At 47.1% G+C, this 17,643-nt stretch overlaps 1 protein-coding gene across 5 annotated transcripts in view; it reads left to right on the top strand.

The window, feature by feature from the left end:
- Nucleotides 1-17,643, top strand: part of EEA1 (early endosome antigen 1) — a 328,705-nt gene that overhangs the window by 298,372 nt on the left and 12,690 nt on the right. For 4 of the 5 annotated variants that reach the window (XM_063927626.1, XM_063927625.1, XM_063927627.1 and 1 more), the window contains one exon: nucleotides 16,680-16,800. The exons of the other annotated variant lie outside the window; for it this stretch is intronic. In XM_063927626.1, coding sequence (XP_063783696.1) covers nucleotides 16,680-16,800 — 121 coding nt within the window. The remainder of the gene's footprint in view (nucleotides 1-16,679; nucleotides 16,801-17,643) is intronic. 5 annotated transcript variants of the gene reach the window in all.

The raw sequence follows: 17,643 nt of genomic DNA on the forward strand, positions 1-17,643 counted from the left end.
TATATATATATATATATATATATATATATATATATATATACATATACATGTACAGAGAGGCGGCACTCACGGCTGGTAGTTTCAAGGACAAAAAACGCCACACAGAGGGCTTGTTTCAACGTTTCAATTCGACAGAATTTTCGTCAGGATACATATACACCATCAAAAAGCTTACCTTATATCCCCTCACTGAATGTGTTCAGGTGTGTTCGCCGCCGGGACCCGGCTCCCTCGGCCGTGTCACTCACAGATGACGTCATCGCGCCGAACGGCGCACGCCAGCATCACCATCACCATGGACACCCGGGGTGTGTATACAACAAAGGGGAGGGGAATACAGCAGCTACAAAGATAGAATCATTCAAAAGCATATATAATATATATACAGTGTATGTAATGCATTTACTATCCCATTACTCAAATTAATTAAGATTAATAGCGCCAAGAGCAGATAACACATGATTAATCACGATCATTGGGAGACCATAGGCTAATTAAAGCAAGATAGCGATATCATTTCATTTAAACCTCTAGGATACACCATATCCAAACGGTGAATCCAACGAGATTCACAACGTAACAAAGCCGATCCACGATCCCCGCCCCGTAAACGAGGTCGGATGTGGTCGATCATGCGGTACTTTAGACTGACTAAATTGTGGCGTGCCTCTAAAAAGTGGCGTGCCACCGGTTGGTCACTGGTGCCATTGTTAAGAGCCAGTCGTATAGCTGACCTGTGGGCCGTCATACGCTCTTTAAACTTGCGGGTCGTTTTGCCCACATAAGCAAGGCCACAAGGGCACACAATCTGATATACTACGTATGACGATTCACAGGTGAGATGATGCTGAATCTGGTACTTTTTACCTGTGCGCGGATGATAAAATGTTTCACCCGTAAGCAAAAACTTACAGGTAGTACAACTACATTTAAAACAACCATTCTTTTTCTGTTGCAAAAAACCCGTACGGGGTACCCCCCTACCCGAAATATCGGTCCTCACTAGTATATCTTTAAGGTTTCTGGCACGTCTATAGCATGGCATTAATCTCGTATCACTTAATCCCAAATCCTCATCTGATTGGATAAGGTTCCAGTGTTTCTTTACAATGTTTTTAATCTTATTAGAGGCTGTATTAAATGTATTAACCCAAGGCAATGACAACGAGGAATTATCCTTCTGTTGTTTGGATAATAATGAATTCCTGTCCATGGCTAAAACCTTCCTTTTACATTCCTGTAGAGACTGATAATTATAGCCTCTATCCATAAATTTATTGATTAAATCATCGATTTGAGTTGCGGCTAGTCCAACATCACTGTTGATCCGCAAAATGCGGATCATTTGTGAATAGGGCAACCCACCCTTCAAATTCCTAGGATGGCAACTGGAATTATGTAGGAAGGTATTCCGGTCAGTGCTCTTACAAGAAACGCTGGTATCAATTCTAGGCCCATTCCGAGTAATCATCACATCTAAAAATGCAATCTGATGTTGACTCATTGTGTAAGTTAGTTTGATAGGGCTTGTAGTAACGTTATGACTATCCAAAACACCGATCAACATCTCTATGGGACCATTCCAAAATAACAAAAGATCATCTATATACGTGGTGTAAAAAAATACATTCAAGGCAATAGATGGATCTTTGAAAAATAAATGAAGTTCAACATCAAACATATAGATATTTGCATAGGCCGGTGCGACGGCAGAACCCATCGCACACCCACGGTTCTGTAGAAAAAATGTATTGTCATACAGAAAAAAGTTATTCGTAAGAATTAATTCTAGTAGCATCAATAACATATCTATATGTATAGAGGAAAGATCACTTTGAGTAGACAAAAATTTTTTGACAGGCCACACCCTCTTGATGAGGAATGACCAGTATATAGGCTGGTTACATCAATTGTAACCAACCACAACTCATCCGGCAGCACTCCTAAACCGTTCAATTTGTTTAACAACATCGTAGTGTCTAACAGAAAATACGGTTGTTTCTGAATTAAGGGTTGTAACATAGAATCCAACAGAATGGCGGTGGGTTGAAATAACGACCCTCTTGCAGATATTATAGGGCGTCCTGGGGGCGGGTTGATACCCTTATGTATCTTAGGTAAAGTATAAATTAATGGCACTACAGGGAATTCAGGTATTAATAGATCATATACTTCCTCAGAAATAAAACCCACATCCTTAGCCATAATAAGCGCTTCACGTAATTCTTTCAAAAACACTGAAGAGGGATTACCCCTCAATTTACTATAAACCCCAGGTTCATCCAATTGACGTTGTATCTCGGTCTTATAGTCTGGCAGGTCCTGTAGCACAATGGCCCCACCCTTGTCTGCGGGGCGTATAATCAATAACTCGTTGTTAGACAAAGATTTTAATGCCAGTCTCTCTGATTTGGTTAGATTCGAAGTAGTCGTGGTTACATTCAATGTGTTCACTTCCTGATCCACCATTCTAATAAAGGTTTTGATACTAGAATTGTTCGACAAAGGGTCAAATGAAGATTTTTTCTTAAATTGAGCTAATTTGCCCGGGATCTCAGTCGAGACAGCTGTTGGTTTATTCAAAAAAATGTTCTTTTAATTTAAGCTTGCGATATAATTGATTTCTTTCAATTTGCCACTGAAGTGGATCAAATGTTTTGCTCGGAACAAATTACAGTCCTTTTACATCAGCAGAGAATAAACGCCCGTTCTTCCGCAGACGGAGATATCCTAAAACTTTCGCTGACACTGAAACATCTGTTGAAAACAGTAGCACTGGCAGTGAGCAAGAACCTCGTAGTTCTAAATCTGGTGCCAAGAACATCCCTTTAGGGATGACCACACGCAAAATAGGCACCAAAAAAGTAGACACACAAGGAGAGGCGGGCAATTCAAACGGGAAAGGACGTGGAAGAGCCAAAAGCGTGAAGAGCAAGAAAAATTAATTTTCAATTTGTCTAGTCACGAATTATCCAACAGTGAGAAGAGTGTATTAGTAAAAGGACTGTCATTTGTTCCGAGCAAAACATTTGATCCACTTGAGTGGCAAATTGAACGAAAGGAGAACTCATTTGGAACTACTTTCTTCCGTAAAAATACTGACAGAAACACATTTTTGTACTCCACTAGTCACCACCCTGGAGCCCTTAAGAATGGACTTCCTATCTCGCAATTTCTCCGCGTAATGCGGAATAATACACAGAGTGACTTAAGGGAGGAACAATTCCTTGAAATGGCTGCGAGATTCGAAGACAGAGGTTATGCAGCTGGTTTGGTAAAGAAAGCATTAAAGAGGGCGAGATACATTTTTGCAGGTGGATCGACTAGATCTAAATCACAGATGTCCGATAAAATGGTGATTACGACCCAGTATGATGATAATGCACCTGCTTTTGCTAGTTCTGTTAGAAGACATTGGCCAATAATTGGTACAGACAGAACGTTTAAGAATGTAGCTAAGAAGCCACTGGTATCATTTGCACGTGGACCAAACTATAAGCAGTTACTTATGCAGCCAATGAAGAATTTTAATACCAACAGTAAAAATAAGAATTTACTTACCGATAATTCTATTTCTCATAGTCCGTAGTGGATGCTGGGGACTCCGAAAGGACCATGGGGAATAGCGGCTCCGCAGGAGACTGGGCACAAAAGTAAAAAGCTTTAGGACTACTTGGTGTGCACTGGCTCCTCCCCCTATGACCCTCCTCCAAGCCTCAGTTAGGATACTGTGCCCGGACGAGCGTACACAATAAGGAAGGATTTTGAATCCCGGGTAAGACTCATACCAGCCACACCAATCACACCGTACAACTTGTGATCTGAACCCAGTTAACAGCATGATAACAGAAGGAGCCTCTGAAAAGATGGCTCACAACAACAATAACCCGATTTTTGTAACAATAACTATGTACAAGTAATGCAGACAATCCGCACTTGGGATGGGCGCCCAGCATCCACTACGGACTATGAGAAATAGAATTATCGGTAAGTAAATTCTTATTTTCTCTAACGTCCTAGTGGATGCTGGGGACTCCGAAAGGACCATGGGGATTATACCAAAGCTCCCAAACGGGCGGGAGAGTGCGGATGACTCTGCAGCACCGAATGAGAGAACTCCAGGTCCTCCTCAGCCAGGGTATCAAATTTGTAGAATTTAGCAAACGTGTTTGCCCCTGACCAAGTAGCTGCTCGGCAAAGTTGTAAAGCCGAGACCCCTCGGGCAGCCGCCCAAGATGAGCCCACTTTCCGTGTGGAATGGGCTTTTACAGATTTTGGCTGTGGCAGGCCTGCCACAGAATGTGCAAGCTGAATTGTACTACAAATCCAACGAGCAATCGTCTGCTTAGAAGCAGGAGCACCCAGCTTGTTGGGTGCATACAGGATAAACAGCGAATCAGATTTTCTGACTCCAGCCGTCCTGGAAACATATATTTTCAGGGCCCTGACTACGTCCAGCAACTTGGAATCCTCCAAGTCCCTAGTAGCCGCAGGCACCACAATAGGCTGGTTTAAGTGAAAAGCTGAAACCACCTTAGGGAGAAATTGAGGACGAGTCCTCAATTCTGCCATGTCCGTATGAAAAATTAGGTAAGGGCTTTTATAGGATAAAGCCGCCAATTCTGAGACACGCCTGGCTGAAGCCAGGGCTAACAGCATTACCACTTTCCATGTGAGATATTTTAAGTCCACAGTGGTGAGTGGTTCAAACCAATGTGATTTTAGGAATCCCAAAACTACATTGAGATCCCAAGGTGCCACTGGAGGCACAAAAGGAGGCTGTATATGCAGTACTCCCTTGACAAAAGTCTGAACTTCAGGAACAGAAGCCAGTTCTTTTTGGAAGAATATTGACAGGGCCGAAATTTGAACCTTAATGGACCCTAATTTGAGGCCCATAGACAGTCCTGTTTGCAGGAAATGCAGGAAACGACCCAGTTGAAATTCCTCTGTAGGGGCCTTCCTGGCCTCGCACCACGCAACATATTTACGCCAAATACGGTGATAATGTTGTACGGTTACATCCTTCCTGGCTTTGATCAGGGTAGGGATGACTTCATCCGGAATGCCTTTTTCCTTCAGGATCCGGCGTTCAACCGCCATGCCGTCAAACGCAGCCGCGGTAAGTCTTGGAACAGACATGGTCCCTGCTGGAGCAGGTCCTTTCTTAGAGGTAGAGGCCACGGGTCTTCCGTGAGCATCTCTTGAATTTCCGGGTACCAAGTCCTTCTTGGCCAATCCGGAGCCACGAGTATAGTCTTTACTCCTCTCCTTCTTATGATTCTCAGTACTTTTGGTATGAGAGGAAGAGGAGGGAACACATACACTGACTGGTACACCCACGGTGTTACCAGAGCGTCCACAGCTATTGCCTGAGGGTCCCTTGACCTGGCGCAATATCTGTCCAGTTTTTTTGTTGAGGCGGGACGCCATCATGTCCACCTTTTGGTTTTTCCCAACGGTTCACAATCATGTGGAAGACTTCTGGGTGAAGTCCCCACTCCCCCGGGTGAAGATCGTGTCTGCTGAGGAAGTCTGCTTCCCAGTTGTCCACTCCCGGAATGAACACTGCTGACAGTGCTATCACATGATTCTCCGCCCAGAGAAGAATCCTTGCCACTTCCATCATTGCCCTCCTGCTTCTTGTGCCGCCCTGTCTGTTTACGTGGGCGACTGCCGTGATGTTGTCCGACTGGATCAACACCGGCTGACCCTGAAGCAGAGGTCTTGCCTGACTTAGGGCATTGTAAATGGCCCTTAGTTCCAGGATATTTATGTGAAGTGACGTTTCCATGCTTGACCACAAGCCCTGGAAATTTCTTCCCTGTGTGACTGCTCCCCAGCCTCTCAGGCTGGCATCCGTGGTCACCAGGACCCAATCCTGAATGCCGAATCTGCGGCCCTCTAGGAGATGAGCACTCTGTAACCACCACAGGAGAGACACCCTTGTCCTTGGAGACAGGGTTATCCGCTGATGCATTTGAAGATGCGATCCGGACCATTTGTCCAGCAGATCCCACTGAAAAGTTCTTGCGTGGAATCTGCCGAATGGAATCGCTTCGTAAGAAGCCACCATCTTTCCCAGGACCCTTGTGCATTGATGTACTGACACTTGGCCTGGTCTTAGGAGGTTCCTGACTAGGTCGGATAACTCCTTGGCTTTCTCCTCCGGGAGAAACACCTTTTTCTCTAACGTCCTAGTGGATGCTGGGAACTCCGTAAGGACCATGAGGAATAGCGGGCTCCGAAGGAGGCTGGGCACTCTAGAAAGATCTTAGACTACCTGGTGTGCACTGGCTCCTCCCACTATGACCCTCCTCCAAGCCTCAGTTAGATTTCGTGCCCGGCCGAGGTTGGATGCACACTAGGGGCTCTCCTGAGCTCTTAGAAAGTTATAGTCTTAGAATTTGTTATTTTCAGTGAGACCTGCTGGCAACAGGCTCACTGCAGCGAGGGACTAAGGGGAGAAGAAGCGAACTCGCCTGCTTGCAGCCGGATTGGGCTTCTTAGGCTACTGGACACCATTAGCTCCAGAGGGATCGACCGCAGGCCCAGCCTTGATGTTCGGTCCCGGAGCCGCGCCGCCGTCCCCCTTACAGAGCCAGAAGCAAGAAGATGGTCCGGAAAATCGGCGGCATGAAGACTCTGTCTTCACCAAGGTAGCGCACAGCACTGCAGCTGTGCGCCATTGCTCCTCTCACACACTTCACACTCCGGTCACTGAGGGTGCAGGGCGCTGGGGGGGGCGCCCTGAGGCAGCAATAAAAACACCTTGGCTGGCTAAAATACCTCAATATATGGCCCCAGGGGCTATATATGAGGTAAATACCCCTGCCAGAATTCCATAAAAAACGGGAGAATAGGCCGCGAAAAAGGGGCGGAGCCTATCTCCTCAGCACACTGGCGCCATTTTTTCCCTCACAGCTCGGCTGGAGGGAAGCTCCCTGGCTCTTCCCTGCACAGTAAGAGGGAAAAGAGAGGGGGGGCATTAAAATTGGCACTGTATACAGTATATTATATAAAAGCTATTAGGGACATAACTCAGTTAGTCCCTGTATATATATATAGCGCTCTGGTGTGTGCTGGCATACTCTTACTCTGTCCCCCCAAAGGGCTTTTGTGGGTCCTGTCCTCGTTTAGAGCATTCCCTGTGTGTCTGCGGTGTGTCGGTACGGCTGTGTCGACATGTTGAATGAGGAGGCTTATATGGTGACAGAACAGAGGCCGATATATGTGATGTCGCCCCCTGTGGGGCCGACACCAGAGTGGATGGATAGGTGAAAGGTATTAACCGACAGTGTCAACTCCTTACATAAAAGGGTGGATGACGTAACAGCTGTGGGACAGCCGGCTTCGCAGCCCGCACCTGCCCAGGCGTCTCAAAGGCCATCAGGGGCTCAAAAACGCCCGCTCTCTCAGATGGCAGACACAGATGTCGACACGGAGTCTGACTCCAGTGTCGACAAGGTGGAGACATATACACAATCCACTAGGAACATCCGTGACGTGATCCCGGCAATAAAAAATGTGTTATACATTTCTGACTTTAACCCAAGCACCTCTAAAAATGGGTTTTAGGTTTGGGGAGAAAAAACAGGCAGTGTTTTGTTCCCCCATCAGATGAATAAATGAAGTGTGTGAAAGCGTGGGTTCCCCCGTTAAGAAACTGGTAATTTATAAAAAGTTACTGATGGCGTACCCTTTCCCGCCAGGTGGATAAGTTACGCTGGGAGATATCCCCTAGGGTGGATAAGGCGCTCACACGTTTGTCAAAAAAGGTGGCACTGCCGTCTTAGGATACGGCCACTTTAATAGGTACCTGTTGATAAAAAACAGGAGGCTATCCTGAAGTCTGTATTTACACACTCAGGTACTAGACTGAGACCTGCAGATAGTGCTGCTGCAGCGTGGTCGGTGACCCTGTCAAACAGGGATACTAGTTGGCAAACATAAAAACATATTAAAGACGTCGTCTTATATATGGGGGATGCACAGAGGGATATTTTGCCGGCTGGCATCCAAAATAAATGTAATGTCCATTCTGTCAGGAGGGTATTAGAGACCTGTCACTGGACAGGTGATGCTGACTTAAAAAGCGCATAGAGAGCCTTATAAGGGTGAGGAATTATTTGGGGATGGTCTCTGGGACCTCGTATCCACAGCAACTGCTGGGAAGAAATAATTTTACCTCCGGTTTCCTCACAGACAAAGGTACAGTCCTTTCGGCTTCAGAAAAGCAATCGGGTCAAATGGCGCTTCCTTTCTGTACAGAGACAAGGGTAGAGGGAAAAAAGCTGCACCAGTCAGCCTGTTCCCAGAATCAAGATTCTTCCCCCGCCTCCTGTGAGGCCACACCATGACGCGGGTGCTCCACAGGTGTAGCCAGGTACGGTGGGGGGCCGTCTCAAAAATTTCAGCAATTAGTGGGCTCGCTCACAGGTGGATCCCTGTTTCTTTCAAGTAGTATTTCAGGGGTACAAGCTGGAATTCGAGATGTCTCCCCCCAGCCGTTTCCTAAAATATGCCTTGCTGACAACTCCCTCAGGCAGGGAGGCTGTGCTAGAGGCAATTAATAAGCGGTATTCCCAGCAGGTAATACTCAAGGTGCCCCTACTTCAACAAGGACGGGGTTACTATTCCACACGGGTTGGGGTACCGAAACCGCATGGTTCGGTGTGACCCATTTTATATTTAAAATCCTTGAACACAAAAATTCAAGTTCAAGATGGAATCGCTCAGGGCGGTTATTCCAAGCCTGGACGAGGGGGATTACATGGTATCCTGGGACATCAAGGATGCTTACCTGCATGTCCCCATTTACCATCCTCGCCAGGAGTACCTCAGATTTGTGGTACAGGATTACCATTACCAAGTCCAGACACTGCCGTTTGGACTGTACATGGCACCGAGGGTGTTTTATCAAGGTAATGGCCGAAATGTTGATACTCCTTCAAAAAAAAGGGAGTTGTAATTATCCCGTACTTGGACAATCTCGTTATAAGGGCGAAGTCCAAGGAGCAGTTGGTAGTCGGGGTAGCACTATTTTGGAAAGTGCTACAACAGCATGGTTGGATTCTAAACAGTCCAAAGTCACAGCTGGTTCCTATGACACGTCTACTGTTCCTGGGGATGGTTCTGGACATAAACCAGAAATAGTGTTTCTCCCGGAGGAGAAAGCCAAGGAGTTGTCATCTCTAGTCAGAGACCTCCTGAAGCCAAAATAGGTAGCGGTGCATCATTGCACGCGAGTCCTGGGAAAAATGGTAGCTTCCTACGAAGCAATCCCATTAGGCAGGTTCCATACAAGAACTTTTCAGAGGGACCTGTTGGACAAGTGGTCCGGATCGCATCTTCCGATGCATAGGCTGATAACCCTGTCTCCAAGGACCAGGGTATCTCTACTGTGGTGGCTGCAGAGTGCCCATCTTCAAGAGGGCCGCAGGTTCGGCATACAGGACTAGGTCCTAGTGACCATGGATTCCAGCCTTTGAGGCTGGGAGGCAGTCACACAGGGAAGAAATTTCCAGGGACTTTGGTCAAGTCAGGTTATTTCCCTACACATAAATATTCTGGACCTGAGGGCCATTTACAATGCCCTGAGGCCGGCAAGGCCTCTGCTTCAAAACCAGCCGGTACTGATCCAATCAGACAACATCACGGCAGTCGCCCATGTAAACCAACAGGGCGGCACAAGAAGCAGGATGGCGATGGCAGAAGCCACAAGGATTCTCCGATAGGCGGAAAATCATGTGTTAGCACTGTCAGCAGTGTTCATTCCCGGAGTGGACAACTGGGAAGCAGATCTTCTCAACAGACACGACCTCCACCCGGGAGAATGTGGACTTCCTCCAGAAGTCTTCCAATAGGATTGTACACCATTGGGAAAGGCCACAGGTGGACATGACGGCGTCCCGCCTCAACAAAAAGCTATAAAAGATATTGCACCGGGTCAAGGGACCCTCAGGCGATAGCTATGGACGCTCTGGTAACACCGTGGGTGTACCAGTCGGTTTATGTGTTCTCCCCTCTGCCTCTCATACCAAAGGTACTGAGAATAATAAGAAGGCGAGGAGTAAGAACGATACTCGTGGATGGCCAAGAAGAGCTTGGTACCCAGAACTTCAAGAATTTATATCAGAGGACCCATGGCCTCTGCCACTCAGACAGGACCTGCGGCAGCAGGGGCCCTGTCTGTTCCAAGACTTACCGCAGCTGCGTTTGTCGGCATGGCGGTTGAACGCCGGATCCTGAAGGAAAAGGGCATTCCGGAGGAAGTCATTCCTACGCTTACTAAAGCCAGGAAAGAGGTTACAGCAACTCATTATCACCGCATATGGCGAAAATATGTTGCATGGTGTGAGGCCGAAAGGGCCCCAACAGAGGAATTTCAACTAGGTCGATTTCTGCATTTCCTGCAAGCAGGAGTGACTATGGGCCTTAAATTGGGTTCCATTAAGGTACAGATCTCGGCTCTGTCGATTTTCTTTCAAAAAGAACTAGCTTCAGTACCTGAAGTTCAGACATTTATAAAAGGAGTGCTGCAGAGTCAGCCCCCGTTTGTGCCTCCTGTGGCACCTTGGGATCTCAACGTGGTGTTGAGTTTCTTAAAATCACATTGGTTTGAACCACTAAAAACCGTGGATCTGAAATATCTCACGTGGAAGGTGGTTATGTTATTGGCCTTGGCTTCTGCCAGGCGAGTATCAAAGTTGGCGGCTTTGTCTTGTAAAAGCCCTTATTTGATTTTCCATATGGATAGGGCAGAATTGAGGACTCGTCCCCAGTTTCTCCCAAAGGTGGTGTCAGCGTTTCACCTGAACCAGCCTATTGTGGTGCCTAGGCTACTAGGGACTTGGAGGACTCCAAGTTGCTAGACGTTGTCAGGGCACTGAAAATATATGTTTCCAGAACGGCTAGAGTCAGAAAATCTGACTCGCTGTTTATCCTATATGCACCTAACAAGCTGGGTGCTCCTGCTTCTAAGCAGACTATTGCTCGTTGGATTTGTAGTACAATTCAGCTTGCACATACTGTGGCAGGCCTGCCACAGCCAAAATCTGTCAATGCCCATTCCACAAGGAAGGTGGGCTCATCTTGGGCGGCTGCCCGAGAGGTCTCGGCTTTACAACTTTGCCGAGCAGCTACTTGGTCAGGGGCAAACACGTTTGCAAAAATTCTACAAATTTGATACCCTGGCTGAGGAGGACCTGGAGTTCTCTCATTCAGTGCTGCAGAGTCATCCGCACTCTCCCGCCCGTTTGGGAGCTTTGGTATAATCCCCATGGTCCTTACGGAGTTCCCAGCATCCACTAGGACGTTAGAGAAAATAAGAATTTACTCACCGGTAATTCTATTTCTCGTAGTCCGTAGTGGATGCTGGGCGCCCATCCCAAGTGCGGTTTATCTGCAATACTTGTACATAGTTATGGTTAACTAAATCGGGTTATTGTTGAGCCATCTGTTGAGAGGCTCTATTGTTTCATACTGTTAACTGTGTTTCATATCACGAGTTGTACGGTGTGATTGGTGTGGCTGGTGTGAGTCTTACCCGGGATTCAAAATCCTTCCTTATTGTGTACGCTCGTCCGGGCACAGTACCTAACTGAGGCTTGGAGGAGGGTCATAGTGGGAGGAGCCAGTGCACACCAGGTAGTCTAAGATCTTTCTAGAGTGCCCAGCCTCCTTCGGAGCCCGCTATTCCCCATGGTCCTTACGGAGTTCCCAGCATCCACTACGGACTACGAGAAATAGAATTACCGGTGAGTAAATTCTTATTTTCTGTACTGTGTCCAGAATCATCCCTAGGAACAGCAGACGTGTCATCGGAATATGCTGCGATTTTGGAATATTTAGAATCCATCCGTGCTGTCGTAGTACTACTTGAGATAGTGCTACTCCGACCTCTAACTGTTCTCTGGACCTTGCCCTTATCAGGAGATCGTCCAAGTAAGGGATAATTAAGACGCCTTTTCTTCGAAGAAGAATCATCATTTCAGCCATTACCTTGGTAAAGACCCGGGGTGCCGTGGACAATCCAAACGGCAGCGTCTGAAACTGATAGTGACAGTTCTGTACCACAAACCTGAGGTACCCTTGGTGAGAAGGGCAAATTGGGACATGGAGGTAAGCATCCTTGATGTCCAGAGACACCATATAGTCCCCTTCTTCCAGGTTCGCTATCACTGCTCTGAGTGACTCCATCTTGAACTTGAACCTTTTTATGTAAGTGTTCAAGGATTTCAGATTTAAAATGGGTCTCACCGAGCCGTCCGGCTTCGGTACCACAAACAGCGTGGAATAATACCCCTTTTCCTGTTGTAGGAGGGGTACCTTGATTATCACCTGCTGGGAATACAGCTTGTGAATGGCTTCCAATACCGCCTCCCAGTCGGGGGGAGACGTTGGTAAAGCAGACTTCAGGAACCGGCGAGGGGGAGACGTCTCGAATTCCAATTTGTACCCCTGAGATACTACCTGCAGGATCCAGGGGTCCACTTGCGAGTGAGCCCACTGCGCGCTGAAATTCTTGAGACGGGCCCCCACCGTGCCTGAGTCCGCTTGTAAGGCCCCAGCGTCATGCTGAGGACTTGGCAGAAGCGGGGGAGGGCTTCTGTTCGTGGGAAGAGGCTGTCTGCTGCAGTCTTTTTCCCCTTCCTCTGCCCCGGGGCAGATATGAGTGGCCTTTTGCCCGCTTGCCCTTATGGGGACGAAAGGACTGAGCCTGAAAAGACGGTATCTTTTTCTGCTGCGAGGTGACTTGGGGTAAAAAGGTGGATTTTCCAGCCGTTGCCATGGCCACCAGGTCCGATAGACCGACCCCAAATAACTCCTCCCCTTTATACGGCAATACTTCCATATGCCGTTTGGAATCCGCATCCCCTGACCACTGTCGCGTCCATAATCCTCTTCTGGCAGAAATGGACATCGCACTTACTCTTGATGCCAGAGTGCAAATATCCCTCTGTGCATCTCGCATATATAGAAATGCATCCTTTAAATGCTCTATAGTCAATAATATATTGTCCCTGTCCAGGGTATCAATATTTTCAGTCAGGGAATCCGACCAAGCCACCCCAGCACTGCACATCCAGGCTGAGGCGATTGCTGGTCGCAGTATAATACCAGTATGTGTGTATATACTTTTAAGGATATTTTCCAGCTTCCTATCAGCTGGTTCCTTGAGGGCGGCCGTATCAGGGGACGGTAACGCCACTTGTTTTGATAAGCGTGTGAGCGCCTTTTCTACGCTAGGGGGTGTTTCCCAACGCGCCCTAACCTCTGGCGGGAAAGGGTATAATGCCAATAACTTTTTAGAAATTAGCAGTTTTTTATCGGGGGAAACCCACGCTTCATCACACACCTCATTTAATTCATCTGATTCGGGAAAAACTACGGGTAGTTTTTTCACACCCCACATAATACCCTTTTTTGTGGTACTTGTAGTATCAGAAATGTTCAAAACCTCCTTCACTGCCGTGATCATGTAACGTGTGGCCCTACTGGAAAATACGTTTGTTTCCTCACCGTCGACACTGGAGTCAGTGTCCGTGTCTGTGTCTGTATCGACCTGAGGTAACGGGCGCTTTAGAGCCCCTGACGGTGTTTGAGACGCCTGTACAGGTATTAACTGATTCGCCGGCTGTCTCATGTCGTCAACAGTCTTTTGTAAAGTGCTGACACTATCACGTAATTCTTTCCATAAGACCATCCAGTCAGGTGTCGACTCCCTAGGGGGTGACATCACTAACACAGGCAATTGCTCCGCCTCCACACCATTTTCCTCCTCATACATGTCGACACAACGTACCGACACACAGCACACACACAGGGAATGCTCTGATAGAGGACAGGACCCCACTAGCCCTTTGGGGAGACAGAGGGAGAGTTTGCCAGCACACTCCAGAGCGCTATATATATATATATATATATATATATATATATATATATATACAGGGATAACCTTATATAAGTGTTTTTCCCTAACATAGCTGCTGTATATATTTATATGCCAATTTAGTGCCCCCCCTCTCTTGTTTTACCCTGTTTCTGTAGTGCAGGACTGCAGGGGAGAGTCAGGGAGCCTTCCTCCAACGGAGCTGTGAGGAAAAAATGGCGCCAGTGTGCTGAGGAGATAGGCTCCGCCCCTTTTTCGGCTGCATTTCTCCCGCTTTTTTATGTAAAAATTGGCAGGGGTTAAATACATCCATATAGCCCAGGAGCTATATGTGATGTATTTTTTGCCAAAAATTGTGTTTTTATTGCGTTTCAGGGCGCCCCCCCCCAGCGCCCTGCACCCTCAGTGACCGGAGTGTGAAGTGTGCTGAGAGCAATGGCGCACAGCTGCAGTGCTGTGCGCTACCTTATTGAAGACAGGACGTCTTCTGCCGCCGATTTTCCGGACCTCTTCCGTCTTCTGGCTCTGTAAGGGGGACGGCGGCGCGGCTCTGGGACCCATCCATGGCTGGGCCTGTGATCGTCCCTCTGGAGCTAATGTCCAGTAGCCTAAGAAGCCCAATCCACTCTGCACGCAGGTGAGTTCGCTTCTTCTCCCCTTAGTCCCTCGGTGCAGTGAGCCTGTTGCCAGCAGGTCTCACTGAAAATAAAAAACCTACTTTAAACTTTTACACTAAGCAGCTCAGGAGAGCCCCTTAGCCTGCACCCGTCTCGTTCGGGCACAAAAATCTAACTGAGGCTTGGAGGAGGGTCATAGGGGGAGGAGCCAGTGCACACCAGGTAGTCCTAAAGCTTTTTACTTTTGTGCCCAGTCTCTTGCGGAGCCGCTATTCCCCATGGTCCTTTCGGAGTCCCCAGCATCCACTAGGACGTTAGAGAAATGTAAAATACGTGGCTAAAGCCTTATAAAGTTGGCTGCTATCGTTGTTTGGGCTGTACAACGTGTAACAGCATGCTGAAGAGTGTTCTCTCAACCTCACACGGGTAAGAAGATCGGTATTAAGCACCACGTCACTTGTACCACAGACCACGTGATATATATCCTGGTGTGCCCCTGTGGACTCTGTTATGTGGGGAAAACTACCACCACATTTAGGGAAAGGATGGCGAATCATAGACTCTCTATTAGACAAGCTGTCATCAATAAACAAAGTGATAAGCCGGTGGCTCAGCATTTTTTGACAAAAGGACACCAACTTGCATCACTTAAATGCATGATTAAGATCATGTCCCAAAACTGCTGAGGGGTGGTGACCGTGGTAGAAAATTACTTCAGAATGAGTCCAGATGGATCTTTAAGCTGGACACTAAAGTATCAACATGAAATGATTATTATAATGAGCGGTGGTGTTGTGATACTATGTCGCTGACTTGTAAATTAAGGCTCATATTTTGTTTTGTTTATATGTATGTCTATTTTTATGGTCTGGTGGCAGATTGCAATACATTCAGGTGTCTCTACCTGATATTTAGTAGAGGTTTGTGATTATTTAAGGATTTATGTAATTATTTCTTATTGGGCTTTTAGCCATGGTCAGTTTTGCAGTTGTCACTCATTTATGAATGCATTGGTGGGATTCCATCTGGGGTTGGACATGTCTATGTTCTGCACATATGTATTATAGATTCTGAATACGAATTGGATATTAACAATTTAAGATTGGTAGGTGGTTGTGATTATTGTTGCTGGCTTAGGTTGTCCTTAGCAACCCCAGTGTTGTTATGCTCCACAGTTATGCTGCATTATATTTGTGGATGTGATAAATGCCATTATTGGTTCTTAATATAAAATAACAGCAATAACTATTCCTTTAATAGGTGTATATTAACAAGGGCATACTTCGTTGGTGCTATGGTGCTGTCTGGGAGCCGGGGCCGTGATGTGCAGGCGGTAGCCTGACGCTCACGGCACCCGGTATCCACAGTGATGTCCCTAGCAACCTATGAGATTGGGTAGCGCCCACTGCTCGTCACAGGAAGTGACACGGCGGTGGTTGGAGTGCAAACGCCCGGAAGTTAGTAACCAGTGGAACGCACAAGCGTTCCGTTTGACTGGAGTGTGTTTTAATGTGTACAGAGTGGACGGTGCATGCGCAGACTGGTGGAACGCACGCTGTGGGGAGCGGGACGGCTGGCCAGCACACTGGCAAGTAATTATAATGCATTTGTAAGTATTTAATTTATGCGGCTGGGGTGTCTACCTTCAGATGGCTCTACACTACATAGGGTGGCAGTGACATGATGCAGTGGTCTTGAACGGTCATTTACTGACCAAGGTCGACGGACTGATGAGTTACCATCCAAATTCTTTGTTAAGCAGATATGTGATAATTGTTTTGGCATTATTGGTGCCACAATGGTTGAATATGATGTCATGTGATTTTTTCATGCTGAGCAACCGCAATTTGCTATTCTTGAGTGGCCACCCTGGTTGAAAATAAAAGTATTCTTTGGCTGGTGCTCTCACTAGTATAAATACAGGAGAGCTCAGAGGCGCGGCACACAGCACTTTCATCCAAAAAAATTGCGAACAAGGAGATTAGCTGCATGGTAATAGCCAAGAAAGGTCATTCTATAGTTTCCAGGGCAAATTATTGTTGCTTATATTACTTGAAACAGAGAGCTTCATATTTATGTATTAGAGCCTACTTTTAAAGCTCCATAAAAGATACTGCAGACTGCTCAGTGTTTTAATAGAATATATATAATTTTTTTTTCCCATTCAGATATCTTAAGAGTGAGGGTGAAATTGAGAAGCTTCAAGCCAAAGTAGTAGAACTACGGAAGAAAGTAGATGAAACCACATATGCCATGGAGGAGCTGGGCAGAGAAAATCAGTCACTACAGGTAATGCACCGGTCGTCAGCTATTTCACCGTGCCTTTTCCCTACAGATGTGTCCACTTACATCTAGCCTCCCTGCACGTTAAACAGCTCCTCCAGTCATGTCATGCTGAGGCTGTATCTGCATACGAAATACTAAGCTACAATGTTTCTCTGACGTCCTAAGTGGGTGCTGGGACTCCGTAAGGACCATGGGGATTAGCGGCTCCGCAGGAGACTGGGCACAACTAAAGAAAGCTTTAGGACTACCTGGTGTGCACTGGCTCCTCCCACTAAGACCCTCCTCCAGACCTCAGTTAGATTCTTGTGCCCGGCTGAGCTGGATGCACACTAGGGGCTCTCCTGAGCTCCTAGAAAGAAAGTATATTTAGGTTTTTTTATTTTACAGTGAGATCTGCTGGCAACAGACTCACTACAGCGAGGGACTAAGGGGAGAAGAAGCGAACCTACCTAACAGGTGGTAGTTTGGGCTTCTTAGGCTACTGGACACCATTAGCTCCAGAGGGATCGACCGCAGGACCCGACCTTGGTGTTCGTTCCCGGAGCCGCGCCGCCGTCCCCCTTACAGAGCCAGAAGCATGAAGAGTCCGGAAAATCGGCGGCAGAAGACTTCGGTCTTCACCAAGGTAGCGCACAGCACTGCAGCTGTGCGCCATTGCTCCTCATGTACACCTCACACTCCGGTCACTGATGGGTGCAGGGCGCTGGGGGGGGGCGCCCTGAGGGCAATATATGACACCTTGGCTGGCAAATCTACATCATATATAGTCCTAGAGGCTATATAGATGTAAAATTACCCCTGCCAGTATTCCAGAAAAAGCGGGAGAAAGTCAGTTGAAAAAGGGGC

Source organism: Pseudophryne corroboree, chromosome 6, assembly GCF_028390025.1.
Source record: "Pseudophryne corroboree isolate aPseCor3 chromosome 6, aPseCor3.hap2, whole genome shotgun sequence".
NCBI classification, from domain to species: domain Eukaryota; kingdom Metazoa; phylum Chordata; class Amphibia; order Anura; family Myobatrachidae; genus Pseudophryne; species Pseudophryne corroboree.